The following is a 21188-nucleotide window of genomic DNA, read 5'->3' as shown; positions in this document are numbered from 1 at the left end:
CATTCACGTCTTCTGGCGGGGGGTAGAAGAATACTGCCCTGGATGACAAGCTCGTTCAGATGTGATCATACATACATACAAGACACAATTTTGAGCTCCAGAGCATCATCATCATCCTCATCATCATTATCAAAAAGATAAGTTCCGCCCCAGAGTAACCAGCAAATCGTATGCGGTGAGAGACAACAATAGCAGACGTAGACGCCCTCACTTCCTACATCCGAACGCGGCCCGCAAGCAAACGCAGTTTCCCGAACCCAGAACGGGACCGAATCCAATCCGAGCCAAGCTAAAGAGAAAGCCAACAAGATAAACAAAAGCCAAGTTTCATCGCACAGCCAGCTTCAATACCCGCTCTGCTCCCTCCTCGTATCTCCTCCCCCGCCAGCGCCACCACCACCATCATCATCACCGCTGCCACCGCCACCGCCACCGCCACCGCCTTCCCTCCCGACCCTCTCCCCGGCCTCTCTAATGGCTTGGTCATCGCCCCTCAGCTTGGCGAAGTACTCCTTGACGTCCTCGGCGCTGATGACCTGCTTGCTCTCGGCGAACTGCTGGAAGAAGGGCATGAGCTTGTCCTTGAGGTGCTGGTAGGCCATGACGCCCTCGATGGCGCGCACGCGGTCGATGTTGCGCAGGGCCGACTCGCCGCGGTCGTAGAGGCTGCCGCCGCCGTTGCTGGTCGAGGCGCCGTCCGCCCCCTGCGACCCGCCGCCCGCGCCGTCGCCGTCGCCGTCCTCCGAGACGGGCGGCTCGTACGTCTCTTCCTCCTCGAGCAGCTGCGGGTGCTGCGCCAGGAGGGGGAAGCAGGAGGCGCAGTGGCAGAGGTGGTCGCGGAAGTCGGAGGTGAGGAAGAGGGAGAAGGGGGTGTCGGTCTGGGGTGGCGGGGGAAGGGAGGCGAGCTTGCAGGTCGGGGTCGCTTCCCTTTTCGCGTCCGATTTGGCGTCGGTGTTGGCGTCGGTATTGGCGTCGGTTGGGGTTGTGGTGGAGGATGTTGGGGTGGACGCAGCTGCTCCTGCGGGCTCGGCCGTGTCGACTTCACTCTTGGGGCGCTTTGATGTTTGAGACTCGGCATCGCCGTCCTCGGCTTTGCGCTTCTTGGAGTCGCGGTTCAGATCGCCATTGGTGGCCGCCGGAGCGGCAGCCGGGGTGGGTTCCTGACCCGCCTCCCCCCCTTGCTTGCAGTAGACGGGCGCTAGGAAACCGGGGTTGCCGGCGTATCGCTTGATCCAAGGGTGGGCCTCGACGCATTTGTAGCAGAGGAAGCTTTCGAACTCATCCTCGGCCGGAAAGCCCGGCGGAGGTGGGGGGTCGTCGTCTTCCTCCTCCGCCTCGTCACCCGTTGCGGCACCGTTCCGGTCCGCCGTCTGGGCATCCTCCGTGGTCGTACGAAGCGGACCATCTGTGTCCTTGGCCTCCGGCTTCACCTTCTCCGTCGCCATATTCTCATACCACTTTGGGCCCAGGCCAACCACGCAACCGGGGTGCCACCAGTCCTCGCCGCAGCCGCCCGTCTCGTGGGTTCCCAGCCCCAAGCACTGGAACATGGTACCCTTTTGCTGAAACGGATCGTAATCGCACTCGCAACCGCAGAATCGGTTTCGAAAGTTTTGGTTGTACTTGTTGTTGGGACTGGGCTCCTCTGAGTGGACCCCGCCCTTGGTGTTTGTTGCTGGGTTGATGCGCAGGTTGCACGGGCTGGTTCTGGGGAAGCGCGTGGTGCCGCAGTCGCAAGTGAAATTCCGCTTGGTGAAGATCTCGACCAGGGTGTGCTCGCCGTGGCATTGGACGGAGCAGGCATAGCAAACGCCCGCCGGGTTGTTGTAAGGATCCGAGGGGTTCGCAGGCGGGGGGTTGCAGGTTAAGCAGGCGAAGACGCTTTGTCGGAGAGGGCCCAGGGGCTTGGTGCAATGTTCGATGCTCTGGAGCGTGTTAAACTGAGACCGAGGAGGAAAGAAGTTGGAGGAGGAGGAAGCGTACGTAAGGCAAGGCCTCGCGGGCCTCGGCCTCGAGCTGCATCTGATCCCGGAGGAAGCTGAAGACATGTCAGACACCTGTTGCTACTTTCATGGATTGAGAGGCGTACTCGGCAGCCGTCTGCGAGTCGTCCGACTTCTGCGACAGGCTTTCGGTGCGCGCCTTGGTGCGCGCGACAGGCGCGTCGGCAGAGGATTGAGAATTGGAAGGATCCATGATGGTCAGTTGCCGGGACGAAGAACTAATATCTCTTTCAGGATTGCAGAGGCACCATCGATTCTGAATCCGTCTGGGTATAACTCGAGCCCATATGGCAATAAAGAAAGAAGAAGTGTGGTTCGCCTGTTCAAAGCCGTATACTGTGTACCGTGGTAAATTGGACGAAGATGGGCTGCTTCAATTGCTATGCGTGGAATGCTGCTGCTGGGAGGCGCGACGCAGCGGATACCTAGTTACAAGTTGATTATCTTATCGCAGGAACAGGCCCACCTTTTCCACGCCCAATTCGCAAGCAAGCACTTTACGCGATCAGCTAGATTAGGCTTAGCGGTGACGCGAAAGCGCGTTGACCGACGCGAAAAGCTACCAGAGGCAGTAAGTGCTTTGTTGCCCAACTCGCGCGCCCTTGCATACCTCCACCGAAAACTCCCGCTATACTCCGTACTCCGTAGTGTTCTTCGTTTTGCAACCACCGCAACATCAATCCCCCTCCCCCCCCCCCCCCCCCCCAAAAAAAAAAAAATAACCTACGACCTCCAGAGATTTGCATCAGCACCCCTCAAATCCGGGCAAGATGAGGTATGTTTGCCTTCTCGCTGTCCTGTAGACGAAGTTGCAGGAAGAAGAAATCGACAATTAGAAAATCACATGTTCTAACAAGTTCAGTTCCCCGCTCCGCGAACACCCTTCCTCGGCGAATCGAGGCATACCGCCCAGCAGGGCCGGCCGAAAGCGTGCTCGCACTAACGGTGATGATGCCGCTTCCTCGACTGGTGCTGCGTCGAGCCCCATCATGCCGTCGTCCCCACCCGCCTTCAACATTGCACATGGCGGTGACGACGACGACGACGACGACATTGAGGAGGACGTCGAGATCCAAGACGACATCGACGACCTCGACGAGATGGCCGAGGACGATGTCGATCTGTTCCGTGAGGGTTTCGAGCGTGATTACCGCGAACGGCCTGACGATGGCTACGAGGCCGTCGACATTGACGACGAGGGCGAGTATGATGCCATGGACCTCGGAGAGCGGCGCCGCCTCGAGGCTCAGCTCAACCGGAGAGATCGCGAAGTCGCCCGAAGACAGCGCATCCCTGCCGCCTTTCTTCCGGGCGAGGATGATGACCGCGACATCGACCTCACTGCTCAGCCCCGCCGGCGCAGGCACCGGTACGATGAGGACCCCGATGAGGACATGGATGCCGACATCATGGACGAGGAGCTCTCGCTCGAGGCTCTGCACGACGTCAAAGCGTCTAGCTTGACCGACTGGGTGGCCCAGCCAGCCGTGCAGCGGACCATCAAGAGAGAGTTCAAGGCCTTCCTCACAGAGTACACAGACGACAGCGGCTCCTCCGTCTATGGCAACCGCATCCGCACGCTCGGCGAGATCAATGCCGAGTCTCTCGAGGTGTCCTACGAACACCTCTCCTCGTCCAAGGCCATCCTGGCCTATTTCCTCGCCAACGCCCCGGCCGAGATTCTCAAGCTGTTTGACGAAGTCGCCATGGACGTCGTCCTGCTGCACTACCCCGACTACGAGCGTATCCACTCCGAGATCCACGTGCGCATCTTTGATCTCCCTGTACATTACACCCTTCGCCAGCTTCGCCAGTCACACCTGAACTGTCTCGTCCGGGTTAGCGGTGTCGTGACAAGGCGTACGGGTGTCTTCCCTCAGCTCAAGTACGTCAAGTTCGACTGCACCAAGTGCGGTGTCACCCTCGGCCCTTTCCAGCAGGAGTCGAACGTGGAAGTCAAGATCACGTACTGCCAAAGCTGCCAGTCCCGCGGCCCCTTCACCCTCAACTCGGAGAAGACGGTGTACCGCAACTACCAGAAGCTCACCCTCCAGGAGTCTCCGGGCACAGTCCCTGCCGGCCGTCTTCCCCGGCACCGCGAGGTCATCCTGCTCTGGGATCTCATCGACAAGGCCAAACCCGGCGAGGAGATCGAGGTGACGGGTATCTACCGCAACAACTATGACGCCCAACTCAACAACCGTAACGGCTTCCCCGTCTTTGCTACCATCCTCGAGGCCAACAACATCGTCAAGTCCCACGATCAACTTGCCGGTTTCCGCATGACTGAAGAGGACGAGCACAAAATCCGCCAGCTGTCCAAGGACCCCCATATCGTCGACAAGATCATCAATTCCATCGCCCCGAGCATCTACGGGCACACCGACATCAAGACGGCGGTGGCCCTGTCGTTGTTCGGCGGCGTGGCTAAGAACACCAAGGGCGCCCACCACATCAGGGGCGACATCAACGTGCTGCTTCTCGGCGATCCCGGCACTGCCAAGTCGCAAATCCTCAAATACGTCGAGAAGACGGCTCACCGGGCCGTCTTCGCCACCGGCCAGGGTGCCAGCGCCGTCGGTCTCACGGCTAGTGTCCGTCGAGACCCGCTGACTAGCGAGTGGACGCTCGAGGGCGGCGCCCTGGTGCTCGCCGACAAGGGCACCTGCTTGATCGACGAGTTCGACAAGATGAATGACCAGGACCGCACCTCGATTCACGAGGCCATGGAGCAGCAAACCATCTCCATCTCCAAGGCCGGCATTGTCACCACCCTCCAGGCTCGCTGCGGAATCATCGCCGCCGCCAACCCCATCGGCGGCCGCTACAATTCGACCATCCCGTTTTCGGCCAACGTCGAGCTCACAGAGCCCATTCTTTCACGTTTCGACATTCTCTGTGTCGTCCGCGACACCGTCGAGCCGGAGGAGGACGAGCGCTTAGCTCGTTTTATTGTCGACTCGCACAGCCGCAGCCACCCTCTGACTAACGGTCAGACCCAGGCGACAACGGCCGGCGGCCAGTCCATGGAGGTCGAGCCCGACTCGCACGGGGAGACGCAAAACAGTGCCGACAAGAATACCAACAAGGAAGGGGAGATCCCGCAGGAGCTTCTGCGCAAGTACATCCTCTACGCCCGCGAGCGGTGCTTCCCCAAGCTGTACCACATGGACGAGGAGAAGGTTGCGCGCTTGTTTGCCGACATGCGCCGCGAGAGCCTGGCCACGGGCGCGTATCCCATTACCGTACGTTTTTTTCCTCCCCTCCCTCCCTCCTCCTCCCAACCCCCGGCCTCCCTTCTTATCACGTCACCTACTTCATACTAACCGGAGTGCGTGACACACAGGTGCGTCACCTCGAGGCTATCATCCGCATCGCCGAGGCGTTTTGCCGCATGCGGCTCTCCGAGTACTGCTCCTCGCAGGACATTGACCGCGCCATTGCCGTCACAGTCGAGAGCTTCATCGGCAGCCAAAAGGTCAGCTGCAAGAAGGCTCTCGCCAGGGCCTTTGCCAAGTACACGCTTGCGAGGCCGGGAGCGGGTGCCCAGCAGCAAAGGAGGGGGGTTGGCGCCGGTGCGAGGGGAAGGGGCGGCAGGTCGGCGGTCGTTTCCGCTTAGTTGAATTATCTTTGTTCTTTTTCCCTTTTCTCTCTCTCTCTCTCTCTCTATGTGTGTGTGTGTTGTTGTGTCGCGAGCTGGCTTTCTGTGGCCGTTTGGGGCGTTACTGAGAAGGGGTTTATCTTGTGCTTGGCTTACGAGATCTTGATAATGTTCCTCCTAGGTAGGAGAGATGGGAAAGGAGGGCTATGAACATGATGATGATGCTGTGTGTCCTTTCACCTGTCTATGACCATGTCAAAACTTATATGCCTCACTGTTGCTCAGAGCCATCTGGGAGGTGCGTGGTAAGCAATGTCCCATCTCATTCAAGATTGGCATAGACCCCATAAAGACTAAATGAATCGTGGATTTGCCCAACTCTGCTCTCAGGTGTAGCTATGTTTCCGATGGAGTTTGTTCAAGGTTTCTGGGGGCGAGAGGACCGGCAATGGCGGGCAATGCAACATGCAACTCATGAATCGGGGTTCAGGTGTATATTTCTTTGAGGGCTTGGGTACAGAGTAGATTTCAAATCTTGGCCTTGCTCCTTTTGTAGTTAGGCTTGATAGGCACCTTGGGGTGGTCACCCGCCAGAGCCAATCCTGTCACCTTCTCTAGCTCTTCCACCGCCTCGTACGCCCGCCCGAGCGGTACTTTGATGGTTCTAAACCCGGCAGCCTTGGCCGCCTTGAGGTTCTCCCCAATGTCATCCAGAAACACAATCTCCTCCGCCTTCACCCCTTCCGACCAGCCCAGGGCCCGCCCCCGCTCCGTGTCGGCATTGGCCTTGGCAAACTCGTTCACCCTCTGCAGAGTGAGCTGGTAGATCCGCGGGTCCGGCTTCCTCATGCCCACATGCGCCGATGACACAAAGACGTCAAACTGGCTGCGGATGGGGTCGTCGAAGAAGTCGACCCGCGAGTACTCGTGCTCCGGCGGGAAGATGACGGTGTTGCTGAGCGCGGCCACAATGTACTTGCCACTGGCCTTGAGGGCCTTGAGGGCTGGGTACATCCAGGGGTCCGGGGAGCGCGCTGCCGCCATCATGTCGAAAAAGAGCCACTCGCCGTCGATCTTGGGGAGGGGTGGGATCTCCTTGGGCAGGGACGGGTTGCGGGCCTGCTGGGCGCGGTAGAAGGTCTCCCACCGGGCCTGGTCGTGCAGGTCGCGGTTGAACCCCTCAAAGAAGGCGGCGTCCATGGGGATGCTGCCCGTCTCGAGCCGGTGCCAGAAGCCCGAGGGCGCAGTGCGCGAGATGGAGTAGTTGATCCAACCCGGAGGGATGCCCAGGCTGAGCTCGTAGTCGAGGATCGACTGGAAAGGCGAGACAACCTGCAAGCCGCGAAAATGGATGAGAAAGGAAACCATGTGGATCCGATAGCTGGGTACTCACACAAACACCGCCGATGTCAAAGAGGATGACCTTCGGCCGGGTCTCCTTGGGCTGTACCATGTTGTCGATCGCCTCGAGAATGACTTCGACGGGAAACACCTCAGGGAGCATCGCCCCGCTATGTGACTCCGCGAACGCAAGACTGGGAGATGACGACCAGGTAAGTCATTGCTGCGAGAAACTGTAACTCCGACCGGAGTCCCGCCCGTATTAAAGATACCGGCCCCGGAAGTTGCGGCGCGCCGGTGGGTGGGGAACGAGAACCTCGGCTCGGCTCCCGCCTTTTGGTTTGGGGAGGGGGGGGGGGGTGTCGACCCCGGCAAGAGGAATGAGAGGTGACCCACTCGTCGCCAACCCTGGCACTGACCGGCTTTCGTCCCCCACCCCAAATCCCAACTTAGGGCTGTGGGGGTGAAATTTGGCGCACGAAATATTGCTGTCGCGAATTTCGTTTCTCGATCCTGCAACCCGTGTGTCGACCTGCCAGAGATCGCATCGCCCACCAACAAGCAGTCAAAATGGTGAGTTAAGACGCAGGCCGCTTCCGGCGACTGTCCCCCGATGATGTTGGAGAGTCAATGCAAGATGCTTCGGACGGGGGAGAATTTCTGAAGCGCAAATTGCTGACTCGGGGAATTGCGACAACCAGGCCTTCCACAAGCTGGTCAAGAACAGCGCGTACTACAGGTGAGTTGGCTCCTCCTCCATGCCGTGCCCGAGAGAAAATAAAGAAGACAGGGCCCGTTTGCTGACTGTCCACAGCCGCTTCCAGACCAAGTACAAGCGCAGGAGGCAGGGAAAGACCGACTACTATGCCCGCAAGCGCCTGATCACCCAGGCCAAGAACAAGTACGGCGCGCCCAAGTACCGCCTGGTTGTCCGCTTCACCAACCGCGACATCATCACCCAGATCGTCACGTCCGAGATCAACGGCGACAAGGTCTTCGCCGCCGCCTACTCGCACGAGCTCCGCGCCTATGGCATCCAGCACGGTCTGACCAACTGGGCTGCTGGTTACGCCACCGGCCTGCTCCTCGCGCGCCGTGTCCTCACCAAGCTCGGCCTGGACAAGACCTTCACCGGCGTTGAGGAGCCCAATGGAGAGTACACCCTCACCGAGGCCGCTGAGACGGACGACGGTGAGCGCCGCCCCTTCAAGGCCATCCTCGATGTTGGTCTTGCCCGCACCTCGACCGGTGCCCGTGTCTTCGGCGTCATGAAGGGCGCTTCGGACGGCGGCATCTTTATCCCTCACTCGGAGAACCGCTTCCCCGGTTACGACATTGAGACCGAGGAGCTCGACCCCGAGGTCCTCAAGAAGTACATCTTCGGCGGCCACGTCGCCGAGTACATGGAGACGCTCGCCGACGACGACGAGGAGCGCTACAAGAGCCAGTTCGTCAAGTACATCGAGGACGAGATCGAGCCAGACTCGCTCGAGGAGCTCTACAGCGAGGCCCACGCGGCCATCCGCGCGGACCCCTTCAAGAAGTACGAGAGCGACGCGCCCAAGAAGAGCAAGGAGGAGTGGAAGCAGGAGTCGCTCAAGTACAAGCAGAAGAAGCTCACCAACGCCGAGCGCAAGGCTCGCGTCCAGGCTCGCATTGCCGAGCTTCGGGAGGAGTAGATGGTTGCCTGCTAGGGATTGGTTGCATCGTCTGGGCTCATGACTGCTTGTTCTTTAGGAGTTCACGCATTGGGCGCGGGTACATGGGGGTAAATGACCACGGTTCACCAAAAGAAAATGCCAATCAACTCCAGAGCATGCCCAGTCAATCTGTTCCCCTCCAATTTGCATAGTGGTCTCGGGAGAGGCATGACGCGTAAAGCGCCGCTATGAGCCGGTGATCTGTTACGTGCTACCGTCTGCTCGGCACTTGACTATTTCGACGTCGTTCTTTATGGACGTGGGGTCGGCCGGTCGCTTGTAATAACTGAAGCTGGCTGGCTTCATTCGCCGCGGGTTGCGAGATAGAATGATGCAAACTCGTCGGCTTTGTTGGTGGCCTACGGTGTATGCACGTAGCGTATGGGTCGTCCGAAACTATCTTGTCAAATCTCGGTTGTTTGTTGGTTAGGGGCAGCATCTTTTATTATCGACCAGTGATGAATGAGGTCATGCGGACACGGAGAACCTGGAAGCGCTGTTAGATCAGCACGATGAGGACACCCTAAGTGACTGCATTCAGAAAACGGAAATTGCCTTCGGCAAACAGCGCTTTTGCCGCGGCTCTAGTTTTGTCTGGAAGGTGAAGCCCTTCCAGCTCGGCCATAATAAAGATGCCTGCTTTCCGTCACCGCTGCCAGGCTGCTCCGATCTCCCGAGCCAAGGCCGACCGAGCCCGAAACCCTCCATCCCCCGCGCTTCCACTCCCACCTCCACGCCACCCTTTCTCTCGCACAATCAGTTCCAGGTTACCATCCCTTATTGGAAGGGTAGATGCCTGGTAGTTACACAATTTAGTAGCTATGCAGATCCTCTTGTGCTATGTGTCTTTGGTGTCGGCCTAGTATGGTGCGTTCTAATGCATCGAAATTTCTTCTCCACCTAGGTGGGGCGAGGGGTCGCCTGCTGAATTCACGGCTGCGCAATGTCCTACCGAGTTAGCTGTACGAATTAACTATGCGTGTTTGTATGTATTCGTACAGAGCCCGGGCACCCTTGATCTTGTGTAAGTCCATGCACATACACAGACAGGTAAGAAATGCCGTGTGCCATTTGGATGCTCGGAGGACACAGTTGAGGACGTCTTCCCCGCCATGAGTGTCTCTGTACTCTGTACGGAGTAGTTTCGGGGGGTTAAGGGAGGGCGCAGTCCATATGGATTACTTACGGATTACATACATACAAGCGAGCTACCAAGCAGTGGGTAAAAGAAGTGCCCACTTTCAGCCGCCGCCGGTTCGCGGGCGTCGCGCTTTGAGACCCTGAATCTCCGGGCTCTGATCGCCAAGTTTGGAGCCATGATATAATCGCTTTTTGGCCAAGTCCGCTGGAGCCGTTCCGAGATGATGTATTATTACTTTTTTATACCTCTCGCTGCGACACAGTATTCATAACGCGGTAGGGGTCCCGACCTTGGCCCTCTTGAACTTTGCCACAGACCTCCATTTCCCCGCGAAGCAGCAGCTACCCTGCCAAAAGTACGCTACCGCTGCGTGACCACCTTCCTGCCCCAAGGTCGCCAGAGGTCCAATATCTATATTACGTTATCCGACCGCGGCGACCAGGCCTTCCCTTCAGCCGCTCCGTCAGACGAACCCGACCAGGAAGGCGCCCAAGTATAGCAAAGCCAGTTCACGGCACACACCAGCACTGTGCATCCAAACGACTGCAGGAGTCACGCGAGGAATCTGCCCGTCGTTCTCGATTGATATCCGCTATCGCCCGCCGAAACCAGGACAACACCGAGCAGACGTCCATTGAGTTCAGCTTGACCGAGGCCATGGATGTCTACAGTTCCAGCGTCTGGCCCCAGTGACAGAGCTCCGTTTACGAAGAGCACACCGTTCGTACCTCGCTTTAGCCTTCGCGCCAGCGGACGGCAGAGAGCGCCCGGATCGAATACTCGTGGGCTTGGCTCTCCCTATTCTTGGCCGATCCCGAGCATCCCGCCGCATCGCGCAATCAACCCGAACCACTGAGCTCGACGGCTTTATTCGTGGTGATATCTTCACCCATAAACCCTCTCCCGTCAGCGATCTGTAGAGCGGCAAGGGCAAGATGGAGGACGCTCAAAGCCTGGATGTTAGCTGGATGACCCACGGGAATCCAAAAGGTTTGCGAGCCAACTTCCAGCCACCCTCTGCAGAAGCTCTTGCGCTTGGCATGGGACAGGAGACGGCAGTGCAGGTGCCCTGGCGCTTTGTAAGTGCTTGGCTGATTCAGGTTGTAAACTTCTAGACAAGGCTGCGAGGAACGCAATATCGCGTCGAAGGTCGCTCTCGAACTCAGCCCACGACTCTCCAGCACAACCGAGCCCCGCCCCCGAGTCTTCTCCCACGACGCGCGCAGGCGACAATGACAAACCTGTAGAACCAGCGAAGCCGCCCACGCTCACTCGATCGAACTCGGCGCGGAGCACCTCGGACGAAAAGCGAACCCCGCTTACACCCTCCCCCCAGCGGCGAAACTCGTGGTTCTCCAATATCTCGTCTAAGTTTACGTCAGGAGGCGGAACTGCCCATCAGAGTCCTCCGCAAGCAAACACGGCGTCGCCAAAACCCGCCGACTTGTCGGTTCCCAGGGCCTCTCCAGCGAAAAACGCCGTCCTCCAGCATGCTTCAATACCAGAGGGCGAAGGCCCCTACACCCCGGCCCCCCCGAAGTCGTCACAGACTGGTCTGTTCCATGTGCTTCGGCGGTTGTCATCGTCCAGTGGCACTTTCAGCCCGAACTTCAAGGCTCACAATCACGGACTGGTGGAGAGGCGCGTGCTGAACGTCGATCGCTACCGGGAGCGCTGCAGCATCAGCGGGTTGAACCAGTCCAAGCTCCGGAGAGTATCCTTCTGCGTCGATGTGGAAATCGCTCCTATGCCCAAGTACGCGGACGAAGCGGATGCTAGGAAAGGGAGCAAGGCGAACAAGGAGCAGAAAAAGAAGATGAGGGAAAGGGATGAGGCCGAGGCGCTGAAGCACCCCAAAGCGGTCGAGACCCAGCGAGAGGCGGGAGGCGAGATCAAAGCCACGGGCGAAGAAGTTCCAAGGGAACCGCTAAAAGAAGGTGTCGAGCCCGGCAGTCCGCCAAAACCGACTGCGGACGGCGCGCCCGGAAAGCCCATGCCATCTGATAGGAAGAAGGAGAAGAAGAAGAAGAGCGAGGAGGAGCGGAAAGCCAGAAAGGAGCAGAGGCGGAGACAAGCCGAAGACAACGGCACGATCCCCAAGGAACTCCATTACGACAGCGACTCATCCTCGAGTGGCACAACGCCCCGGCCCGGCACACCCAAGACGCGGAGCTTGCCCACCACCAATCCGGTCAGGATATATCGCCGGTGTTGCCAGCTCAGGGAGACGCCCATCCTCAAGAAGATTACAGAACAGCTCATGGATCCAGCCAACTGCTCGACCGAGCCCGGCGTGGTGGAGAAGCTTGACCTCACCGGCTACTGGATGCAGTTGACTGATCTCATTACGTTGGGCGATTATCTCGCCGTCGTACCTGTACGGGAGGTAATCCTCGAGAACTGCGGCCTGACGGACGAGGGGCTCCGCGTGATTCTCGCCGGTCTCCTGGCGGCGAAGAAACCTCGAGGAAGGCGGCGGAGACCGCTTGGAGGTCTGGATGGCCTGACTGAGCAGGGCGGGATGGTGGAACGGCTCGTCCTCAAGAACAACAAGATTGGCTTGGAGGGGTGGAAGCACATTTGCTTGTTCATCTACCTCTGCCGGACGCTGAAGAGCCTGGACTTATCGGGAATCCAGTTCCCCCACCAATCATCCCCGGCATCCGGGGCAGTGAATGGCAGTGCGACGACGCTAGCACCGGGACAGCCGCAAGACCTGTGCCATCTGCTGTCGAAGTCGCTGGGGGAGCGGCTCGGGGGCTCGACGCTCAATCTGCTCGGTCTCGGCCAGACAGGCATCAGAGCCGAGCAGTTAGGGGTGATCATCGATGGCCTTATCCGTTGTGGGGTCAAACGGCTTGGTCTCGCCAATAACGATATCGATGCCTCTGGTCTCGAGCATGTTGCGAGGTTCCTCAAGACTGGGCTCTGCGAGGGCCTCGACTTGGGCGGGAACGATCTGAGGGACGGACTCGAGACCCTGGCTGATGCCCTTGCGGCAGAGAACTGTCCTCTTTGGGCACTGAGCCTGGCCGACTGCAACCTGGCGCCGCCCTCGCTGTGCAAGTTGCTACCGGCTCTGGTAAGGTTGAAGCACCTCCGGTTCATCGATCTGTCGCATAACCACGAGCTGTTCGACGCAGATCCGAGCGCGGTGGGTGTGCTGCGAAGGTAGGTTCATGTCACTCGATATTCCTTTGTACTGCTACTTGGGCTGACTCGGCTTCATAGGTATCTGCCCAAGATGCAATGTCTGAAACGCATCCACCTCGCAGACTGCGCCATGACACCCGAACAGGTCATCGCCATTACCGAGATCGTTCCCGAGGTCGCCGGCCTTGCCCACATCAGCTTCCTGGAGAATCCGCAGCTGGTTGAGCTCGCGAAGAATGCCACGTCGGAAGAGAAGCAGGAGGAGGCTTGCGCACTCTTTGCGTCGCTTCTGGCGGCCGCTCGAGTCTCTACAAGCTTGGTGTCTATTGACATTGAGGTGCCCAGCGAGCAGTCGAGCGACCTTGTCAAGGCCATGGCGAAGCAGGTCGTGGCGTACTGCCTGCGCAACATGGAGGTGGCGACCGCGACGGCAGCCGAGGCGCAAGCGGAGATGCTCGCCAAGCCCGATCCCGAGTACCCAGACGTTTTGCAACGGCTGGTCGGGCACGACGTGATGGCGTCGACGGACATGGACGCCGATGTGGATGCCGCGCCGGACGAAGATTACGTGATTGGGGGCACAGGCGTCGTCAGAGCGCTGGCATGCTGCCTGAAGAACCGCGGGGATGAATCGCGGCGGCAATCGGGCGAGTTCATTCAGGACGCCGAGAACGGTGTGGTCCAACCTGGGCGGGCTGTGCCCAGCGGTGGGAAGGCCAAGGAGGCTTCCAAGCACCTGTTGCTGAGTGCTAGGAAGATCAGGCTCCGGCTGCAGCCCGCCATTGACAAGGCCCGGGCCAATGCCAATGACAGCCACACCTATCGTATGTTCTTTTTTACATTGAGCCAAGCTTGGAGACGGTGTCACCGCTAACCTGGTCACAGATCGCCTCATGTTCCTGTCCAATACTCTAAACGGCATAATCAAGCGCTTTGAGGACGAATTCCCCGACACGCGCTTGTCCAACTCAATCGACAGCGCAATTGACATACCGGACAGGGAAGACGAGGACGCCGAAGACAAGCCGACTCCGCTGTCTGACGCAGAAAGCCCCAACAGGAGGGCTACCCCAGCTACAGCCACGGCGGGCGCAGCCTCGGACGAGGAGGAGCCACCCACGGCTATCAGAAGCCCCTGCCTTTCTCGCTCCAACTCGACCCTCTCTCTTAACTCAAAAGCCCTGGCGCACGAAGAAGGCCGTATCCTCCGGGCTGGGCACAAGTTCCGCGCTGCCGTTGCCTCCCCGGACGATCCGGGCCTTTCGCGGTCCGAACACTACGCCCTGCTTGCGTCGGGCGTCGAGATGGTGGGCGCCGACCCCAACCATGCGCGGCTCCTGCACGAGCTGCTGGAGGAGGAGCTGGGAGGCGACGAGGCGCTCAAGGCCGAGGTCAGAGAGAAGGGCGTGGTGGCGGTGTTCAAGGAGAGGAGAGAGGAGATACTAACCCGCTTGCGGGAGGCCGACCCGGCCCATTGGGACCGGTTTGTGGAGAGCCAGGAGATGGCTCGGGCTAATGTCAAGGTTGAAGGGGAGAGCGAGGGAGGTGGTGACAGTGATGGGAGTGCTGTTGCTTCTGCTGCTGCTGCCGCTGCTGCCGCTGATGCTGCCGAGACGGCGGTGGAGGATTGACCAAGTATGTACCAGGGGCGGGATGTAGCATTGATTCAACACGATTGACTGTAAAGAAAGAAGGGATGAAAAAGGGGGGAGAAGAGAACTGTGCATAATTTGGTCAATCTGTCCGGAAATGGACTGGACGTAAAATGTATGCCTGCCAGAAATCTCGTGTGGTTGGAGATAGGCAACCTGACTTCTTACAGCATGTACTTCGGGTAGGATGTCGAAACGTTGAGAGTAAGCAAGATAGTCTTGTGGAGCACACAAGCGATGATCGAAATGAGGGTATACTCCTGCTCGAGGAGCTGTACGAGGCAAACCGCACACTCCTGGTACTATACTGCTTCATGTAGTTCAAGTATCAGAAATAATACTCGCTATCCTTCATCTCAGACCTGGACGCTCTTGGGATTGGTGTATCACAACACCTATATATATGTGAAGAGGAAAGAGAAAAAAAATAAAAAAATAAATCCATCCACTACATCAATCACAAGGAGTGCAGAAATGTCGTTGCCCATATCTCGGTCTCTGCAGACCGAAGCTGTCTCATTATACGTATGCGGATATCATGCGAAAGGTTCAGCAAACTGTGCACTCTAACGCCATATCCTCCGCCCATAGCCACCCAATACTCCAATACTATGCACCATAGACCCTACATACCCACAAAGAGAAACCCCCCGTTCTGCAGGCGCAAACAAACCGAGAAGCGAGAAGAGGTCAAGAAGAAAGCGAAAAAGAAAAAAAAACAAAAAAAATTCTCTTGACCGTCACTGCCCTGACGATCCTGTACTGCTTGCGACGCTGGACGGCCTCGGCGGCGGGATCGGAAGCATCGCAGAACCCGATTCCTCCCTTTGCATGGGCACACCGCCCATGCTCGCGCCGGGTGCGGAGGGCACCTCGGGGGGCACCTCGGCGTCCTCGGGGGCCCCGCCGACGATATCCCCCAGCTCGGCGGCGGCGGCGGCGGCGAGCTGCTGCTCGGCGGCCAGCCGGTTCATCTCCTCCTGGCGCCTCTTCTCGGCCACGTCGACCAGGTCGTCGTCGTCGCTCCAGTAGGGGTCGTCGTCGGGCAGGTGGGGCATGGCCATGCGCTTCCAGAAGCGCAGCTCCTGGCGGACGGCCTTGGCGTCGACGCGGCGCTCCCAGCGGGCGGCGTCCTCGTCGTAGAGGGCGCGGAACCGGCGCAGGGTCTCGTTGGCGCGGCCGGCGCGCGCCTGCATCTCCCAGATCTGCTCGCGCAGCCGGCAGTTCTCGGCCCGCGCCTCGGCCAGCTGCGCCCGGTAGCTGCGGTGCCAGGCGGCCACGTCGGCGACGTGCCTGGCCTTGTATTCGTGGAACTGCTTGAGCATGGTCGAGAGCGCCGAGGCGTACTGGTTGAGGAGGGCCGCGTTGGCGTCGCGCGAGAACTTGGCCTTCTCGAGGGCTTCCGAGAGGATGGAGATGAGCGTGTCGAGGTTGGCTTCCTGGGCTGTTGTTGCTCCTTCACAACACGGCGTCCACTCGTTAGCACGCTGCGTGTTCGTGTTGACTCGGGCACCAATGGAGAGAGAGAGAGAGAGAGAGAGAGAGAAAGTAAGAGGAAAAATGAAAAGTACAAATTAGGGGAGAAAAAAAAAGGGATGCAGACGTGTTTGTGACTTGCCCTTGACTTCGTCACTTGCCGAGTTAACCAGCTCCTCGTTGCTCAGCGAGTGTGCCCTCGCGCGGTTGCGCACACGGCCGACGCTGGCGACGACTTCCTCGAGAGTGCGCTGGTTCTCGGCCAGCTGGCGACTCAGTTCCTCAACCATACCGTAGATGTAGTTGAGTTCGGCCTGGTGGCCGGCCGGGGCGGGAAAGGGGACCATGCCCCCTGGCATGTTGCCGCCATTGATGCCGTTCATGGCGACGAGATGTTGTTGTTGTTGTTGCTGCTGCTGCTGCTGCTGCTGCCGCTACTGCCGCTGCGAATCCTGTCGTGTGGTTCTCGGTGTGTACTGTAGAGGTCGGTGTTGTTGCAGACAGGAAGAGGCTGACAGGGTGGCTGTTTGGGCGGGATGCAGCGGGTTCGGGGCGGGTGATTGACTTGTTGCGAGGTTCATGGCGGCGGTTAGGTTGCTGCACAAGCAGAGCACACGCGCTAAAGGTAGGGGCCCCTGCAGACTTAGCATGGACAGGGCCCTGCGTGTGGCTGAGAATTGACTTGGGGTAGAACTGGTTATTGGACGGGGTACTAAATAGAGACTGTCTAACAACTTTTTTTTCCTTGGGAACTTGTTGGGAGAGCGGGACGGCGAAAACGGCCTGATCAGTGGTCTGTTGTTCAAAATTGTGAGTTCTATGGCGATGCACCAGTCGATCCTAGTTCTTCCACTCAACATTGTCATCAGCTAGGTTCTGCATGCTGTAGAACACGGATCGATGCAGAGGGTTAGGGACCGGTGCACCAAGTACGGATGTGCTGTGCATAGTTACAGTACATAACTAACTACGTCCGTACAATGTAGGTGGCACCCAAGTTAGCCTAGTGCAGATTCCCGCCGCAATTGGTTTTGCAGCTTTCATTGGCGCGGCTTGGCATTGAGGCTTCTTCCAACTCTCTGCTGAATCTCGGCTCCATTTACACGCAGCATCGCACTCCATGTTGGGGAAACCTACAAGCTGAGAGGCAGAGAGTATTCACATCCGAGGTTGCTTTAAGCAATCGCTCTCATGATTCTGGTTGCTAATGGAAGAAGGCCAGCGCTTCTACTGACAAAAGCGAGCTTTGATTTGGCCTCTTGGGGTTCAGACAGATACTACAGTAGCCGATGAGTGGTCGGTTGCCTTGAGTATTACCTATTGACTACCTCTTGCCTCGACTGCTTCACTTCACCCTGGACTCGGTTCGGCAGTCGACATTTCCGTACAGGAAACACCCGCCCCTTCTACGTACGATATTGCGGCATCGTTCCTTCTCCAAAGCGAACAAACACATCATCGATATTCCCAGATAACCAACCACTTGCCATGTCAACGCCGACCCCTGGAAAGCATCCACTGTCGCAGGGTAAGACCCCCTCGCAACCGCAACATGGCGCTGCCGCGACGCCCTCGGTTTCCACACCCTTCTCTGCCACGGCCGCCTTCTCTCCCCGCGGCCCGCGGTCTTCGCCCCAGCAGTTTAAGAAATCGCCAGCGACTGCAACATTAGGCCGCCCCACGGGTCCCGTTAACTACGACAGCCCGTCGGCTGCAGCCGCCCTTGGTGCCCTGGACATGAGCGCTCTGGATATGGGCCTTCAGGATCTTGCCAACCTCGGGAGAGCCGCCGAGGACGAGAGAGCGAGGCGGCTGGACAACGTCATCGCCATTCTTAGCGTATGGTTACCTTGAAGTGGTGCCCTGGATGGCGAACCAACTAACGTTTTCGGTATAAAGCGAAGCAAAGGCCTCGTCAGTGAAGCCGGCTTGGAGAGGCTGGCAAAGAAACTCGAGCTGGAGTTCATATGGGAGAACTCAATGGGCGATGACGACAAGAAGACGCTCATCATTGCAGGTTCCGCTCTTGAACTGCTCATTGAGTTCTCCAATAACATTGTCCAGTCGGTCGCCTTGAGCTTCCCAGACTCGACAGAAATCGTCAACAAGCATGCCGAGGCTGCCGGCGAGATCCTCTTCAAAGACCTGCAGCTTCGTGAAGGCCAAAGCCCCCTCACCAAGTCGCTGGAGAAGTTTGCCGCCAACTTTGAGCGCCTTGCTGTTCTAGATAAGCTAAGCAGTCCTGGGCTCAACATGTTCGAGGCCGTCGCCGGCGTTTACGAGAGCCTTTGCCGTCTTCATGCCTGGGAACTCCAGAAAGCGCGAGAAGACCCCGCGGCCGCGGCCAAGGGTGAAGACTACCTCGAGAGCCTCGTTCTCTGCACCAAGAGCGGGAAGCCGAGCATGAACGCCCGGGGGCGTGTGGGCATGACGCTCGATTACTGGAAGGAGAGGAGGCTTCAGCCACCGCCGACGAACCCGGACATGGCTGCGTGGGTTGCAGAGCACGAAAGGACGTGGAGCATCCTCATCGGCTGCGCGCCCCTGAGGGAGATCGGCGTCAACCCGGTCCGCATCTCAGACAAGTGGATCGGCCCCAACGTCGAAAAGATGCCTCTTCCGGATGAGCTGCATACGCGTGGCCCGATCATCGACTGGTTGGAGCCGGAGAGCACGTTCGTTCCCATGCCAGATCAGTCAAAGGGGGGCGACCCGATGCAACCTGACGCTTCGCTTCTGGGACCGCGCCTGCCCGACGCCGTGTTTCACGCCACGTTCGATCCGCCCGTTCATATCCCGACGGCACTGTGGGAACAGATCCAGCAACTAGGATGCGTGATGGACGAGACGCCGCTCAAGCAGCTAGCTACCTTTGACAGCCTTGTCATCCCTCATTCTCCAGGCTCAAACCCCGATTCTGCTGGCGCGAGGACCGTGACTTGCAAAAAGAAGACCCCGTACACAGCGCCGGGCGAGACGAAGCTGTCGTTCAAGAGTCATGTCAACACCCTCTTCGTAAATAAGCCGATCCCGAGCCGGACCCTGACCGAGATGACGTTCTCCCACCCGCAACAGCTGGTCACCATCCTGCCATACCTGCGGCAGTATGTCTTTCTCGCAACTCTGCTTGAACACAGCCTCGCCGAACCTCCGAACCTAAGTCGCCCGCTAGGTCCAGCGCAGCCGAAGGACTCTGCCGCAACCAGCACCACGCAAACAGTAACCACAAACCAAGACGAGTATCGGAACCTCGTCACGTCCTCCGCCAATGGTTCCTCACAGGAAGAGGAAAAAGAAGAACCCCTAAACATCGACCTCACCCTCACCCCGCTGCCTCTGCCACGCCTGAGGGTGGTTTTCCCCTTCCGGGACCGCACGGCGGACGTCACACTCGAGGTTCGAGAGAACGGACGCGTGCATGTCGAGTCGCAGGACGTCCTGGACGAGACCAACATGGTGGCGCCCAATGAGAGCCGACAGAGAAGGGTTGAGGACGTTGGGGCATTACTGGAAATGACCGAGGATGTCGGAAAGTGGGTCGAGTTTATTCGTTCGAGGTGGGCTTGAGCCTGTAATTCAGCCGGGGGAAGTGGGATGGGCTATTGTTGACGGGCCTGTGTTGTTATAGGTTGGCTGTGATGGTAATATACCCTGGTTCTACTTGCGGGCAAGCAGGATAGGGACGAAGGGGCCAAAAAAAAAAAAAAAAGAAAAGAAAAGAAAAGAAAAAAAGAACACTTTAGGATCCTCGTGTACGTATGTGAACATCAAACCCCTCGCGGTGCTCCCAGCCTCCTACCAGGTTCGGATAAGGAAGACCAGACGTCCACCTATACAGCTCGACTCCTATAATTTGCGCGATCTATTGAACTTTCTTTGACCGAAATATATACGTCAATGCACGCAACAGTGTGCACTATAGTACTCGCATGCGGAGTTGTGTATACACTATGTATGCATCTAGAATATTAACAAGAAAAAGGGCTTTCGCCTAATCTGGTGTTTCTGTAGAAGAACCCCGTGGGTTGATCGTTCCCGCCGGGACGGGACGCGACATGACAGGACAAATGGACGCGGGCACTCACGTGAACTATATTATACTAGTGTACGGGGTACATTCATGTAAATACAGACGCTACAGAATAGGTTTGGGATTCGTAACGAGCAGGGTCGCAGCCACACGGACCACCAGTTCAGTTCAGGTCAGCACTTTGTTTGGAGCTTTGGCGTTTGTGCAGGGGTACGCGCGAGGGATGATGCCCAGGCGCGTCTTCTCTTCTTACTACGAGTCCATTATTATTGCTACTTCGCGTGGTGGATGTACTATGCTGTATGCAATATGGTAGGTACGGAGCACGTAAAACGCAAACATCGTACATAGTAAACATGTGATTTCCAGAGATAGAGAGTAACTCGAACAGGATGAGTGGGTAGTATAGCATTCTTTCATTCTATCTGTTCTTCATCTCCCCCCTTCGAAGTTCTTGATACGGTACGTTTTTTGACAACCGCGTCTCTCTTGTTCCCGTGACCGTTGATGATTCAGGGTTTAGGGCCACTGTGAGGCGTCCAGTCGGAAGTTTAGGACCAGGCCCTGGCACTGTCAGGGGGGTTCGGGGTCGAGGGGGGAACACAGGGGGGAAAGAGGGGGAAGAAAGTTGGAAGCTGCCGTCAAGCAAAGAGGGGAAACGCCGCAGTGTGGAGCATAACCCGCTAGATCGAGGGAAAAAGGAAAGGCGGAATGGGCCCGACTTCTTTTTCGGAACCGGCCTTCGCGTCGCTTTTTTGCTGTACTTCTTTTTATCGATTTTCTCACGCGATTTGCCGGATCTGGAAGAACATGGTAGTGCGTATGCGATCAGTCACGGAAGGTTCCTATGCTCATTGTTGATGTTTGTTTTTCTCTGGACGCGTTTTTGGGTTAATGTAAACAAAACAAAATGAGCTCGCTTGACGTAGCTGGCCGGGCGTATCAGGCAGAGGCCGCTGGCATTAGACCATGATGGCAATCTCGTCCCTGGGCAAATGCGGCAGTGACAATGCGACTATTGATTGTACAGGGCGCTAATCATGAGGGTTGGGCCTCGTAAGCGGCTATAGTAAACAAGGAGTCATATTTGG

At 57.9% G+C, this 21188-nt stretch overlaps 8 protein-coding genes across 8 annotated transcripts; 5 read left to right on the top strand and 3 right to left on the bottom strand.

Annotated features, from left to right (window-relative positions):
- Positions 1 to 97: 97 nt before the first annotated feature.
- Positions 98 to 2372, bottom strand: P884DRAFT_242424 (putative zinc finger in N-recognin-domain-containing protein). Its single transcript, XM_069440271.1, has 3 exons — positions 2090 to 2372; positions 1984 to 2038; positions 98 to 1925 (listed from the first exon to the last, which is right to left on the bottom strand). Exons 1-3 carry the CDS (start codon positions 2194 to 2196, stop codon positions 345 to 347), a joined length of 1743 nt encoding a protein of 580 aa, XP_069298296.1. The 5' UTR covers positions 2197 to 2372; the 3' UTR covers positions 98 to 344.
- Positions 2373 to 2690: 318 nt separating this feature from the next.
- P884DRAFT_222854 (MCM2/3/5 family-domain-containing protein) lies at positions 2691 to 5979 on the top strand. The gene is made up of 3 exons (XM_069439535.1): positions 2691 to 2778; positions 2866 to 5248; positions 5350 to 5979. The coding sequence occupies exons 1-3, from the start codon at positions 2774 to 2776 to the stop codon at positions 5620 to 5622; spliced, it is 2661 nt and encodes an 886-aa protein (XP_069298295.1). The 5' UTR covers positions 2691 to 2773; the 3' UTR covers positions 5623 to 5979.
- A 153-nt stretch (positions 5980 to 6132) lies between these two features.
- P884DRAFT_199110 (HAD-like domain-containing protein) lies at positions 6133 to 7057 on the bottom strand (the record flags this gene model as incomplete). The annotated part of the gene is made up of 2 exons (XM_069438210.1): positions 6133 to 6936; positions 6998 to 7057. 2 exons carry the CDS (start codon positions 7055 to 7057, stop codon positions 6133 to 6135), a joined length of 864 nt encoding a protein of 287 aa, XP_069298294.1.
- Positions 7058 to 7146: 89 nt separating this feature from the next.
- P884DRAFT_299363 (60S ribosomal protein uL18) lies at positions 7147 to 8624 on the top strand (the record flags this gene model as incomplete). The annotated part of the gene is made up of 4 exons (XM_069444683.1): positions 7147 to 7157; positions 7485 to 7518; positions 7647 to 7684; positions 7760 to 8624. The coding sequence occupies 4 exons, from the start codon at positions 7147 to 7149 to the stop codon at positions 8622 to 8624; spliced, it is 948 nt and encodes a 315-aa protein (XP_069298293.1).
- Positions 8625 to 10721: 2097 nt separating this feature from the next.
- P884DRAFT_198532 (uncharacterized protein) lies at positions 10722 to 14570 on the top strand (the record flags this gene model as incomplete). The annotated part of the gene is made up of 4 exons (XM_069438151.1): positions 10722 to 10776; positions 10902 to 12957; positions 13018 to 13763; positions 13825 to 14570. The coding sequence occupies 4 exons, from the start codon at positions 10722 to 10724 to the stop codon at positions 14568 to 14570; spliced, it is 3603 nt and encodes a 1200-aa protein (XP_069298292.1).
- Positions 14571 to 14947: 377 nt separating this feature from the next.
- On the bottom strand, positions 14948 to 16036 carry P884DRAFT_259025 (uncharacterized protein). Its single transcript, XM_069441304.1, has one exon. The coding sequence runs from the start codon at positions 15914 to 15916 to the stop codon at positions 15332 to 15334; it is 585 nt and encodes a 194-aa protein (XP_069298291.1). The 5' UTR covers positions 15917 to 16036; the 3' UTR covers positions 14948 to 15331.
- A 173-nt stretch (positions 16037 to 16209) lies between these two features.
- On the top strand, positions 16210 to 16700 carry P884DRAFT_259023 (uncharacterized protein; the record flags this gene model as incomplete). Its single annotated transcript, XM_069441303.1, has 1 exon — positions 16210 to 16700. A coding segment is annotated over exon 1 (215 nt), but the record flags the coding sequence as incomplete, so codon positions are not given.
- Positions 16701 to 17120: 420 nt separating this feature from the next.
- Positions 17121 to 19760, top strand: P884DRAFT_222839 (mediator of RNA polymerase II transcription subunit 1-domain-containing protein). Its single transcript, XM_069439534.1, has 2 exons — positions 17121 to 17906; positions 17967 to 19760. The coding sequence occupies exons 1-2, from the start codon at positions 17556 to 17558 to the stop codon at positions 19632 to 19634; spliced, it is 2019 nt and encodes a 672-aa protein (XP_069298289.1). The 5' UTR covers positions 17121 to 17555; the 3' UTR covers positions 19635 to 19760.
- Positions 19761 to 21188: the final 1428 nt, after the last annotated feature.

Source organism: Thermothelomyces heterothallicus, assembly GCF_042370625.1.
Source record: "Thermothelomyces heterothallicus CBS 202.75 unplaced genomic scaffold P884_scaffold_9, whole genome shotgun sequence".
NCBI lineage: Eukaryota > Fungi > Ascomycota > Sordariomycetes > Sordariales > Chaetomiaceae > Thermothelomyces > Thermothelomyces heterothallicus.
The sequence above is the reverse complement of the archived record's forward strand: the minus strand, read 5'-3'. Positions and strand labels throughout refer to the sequence as shown.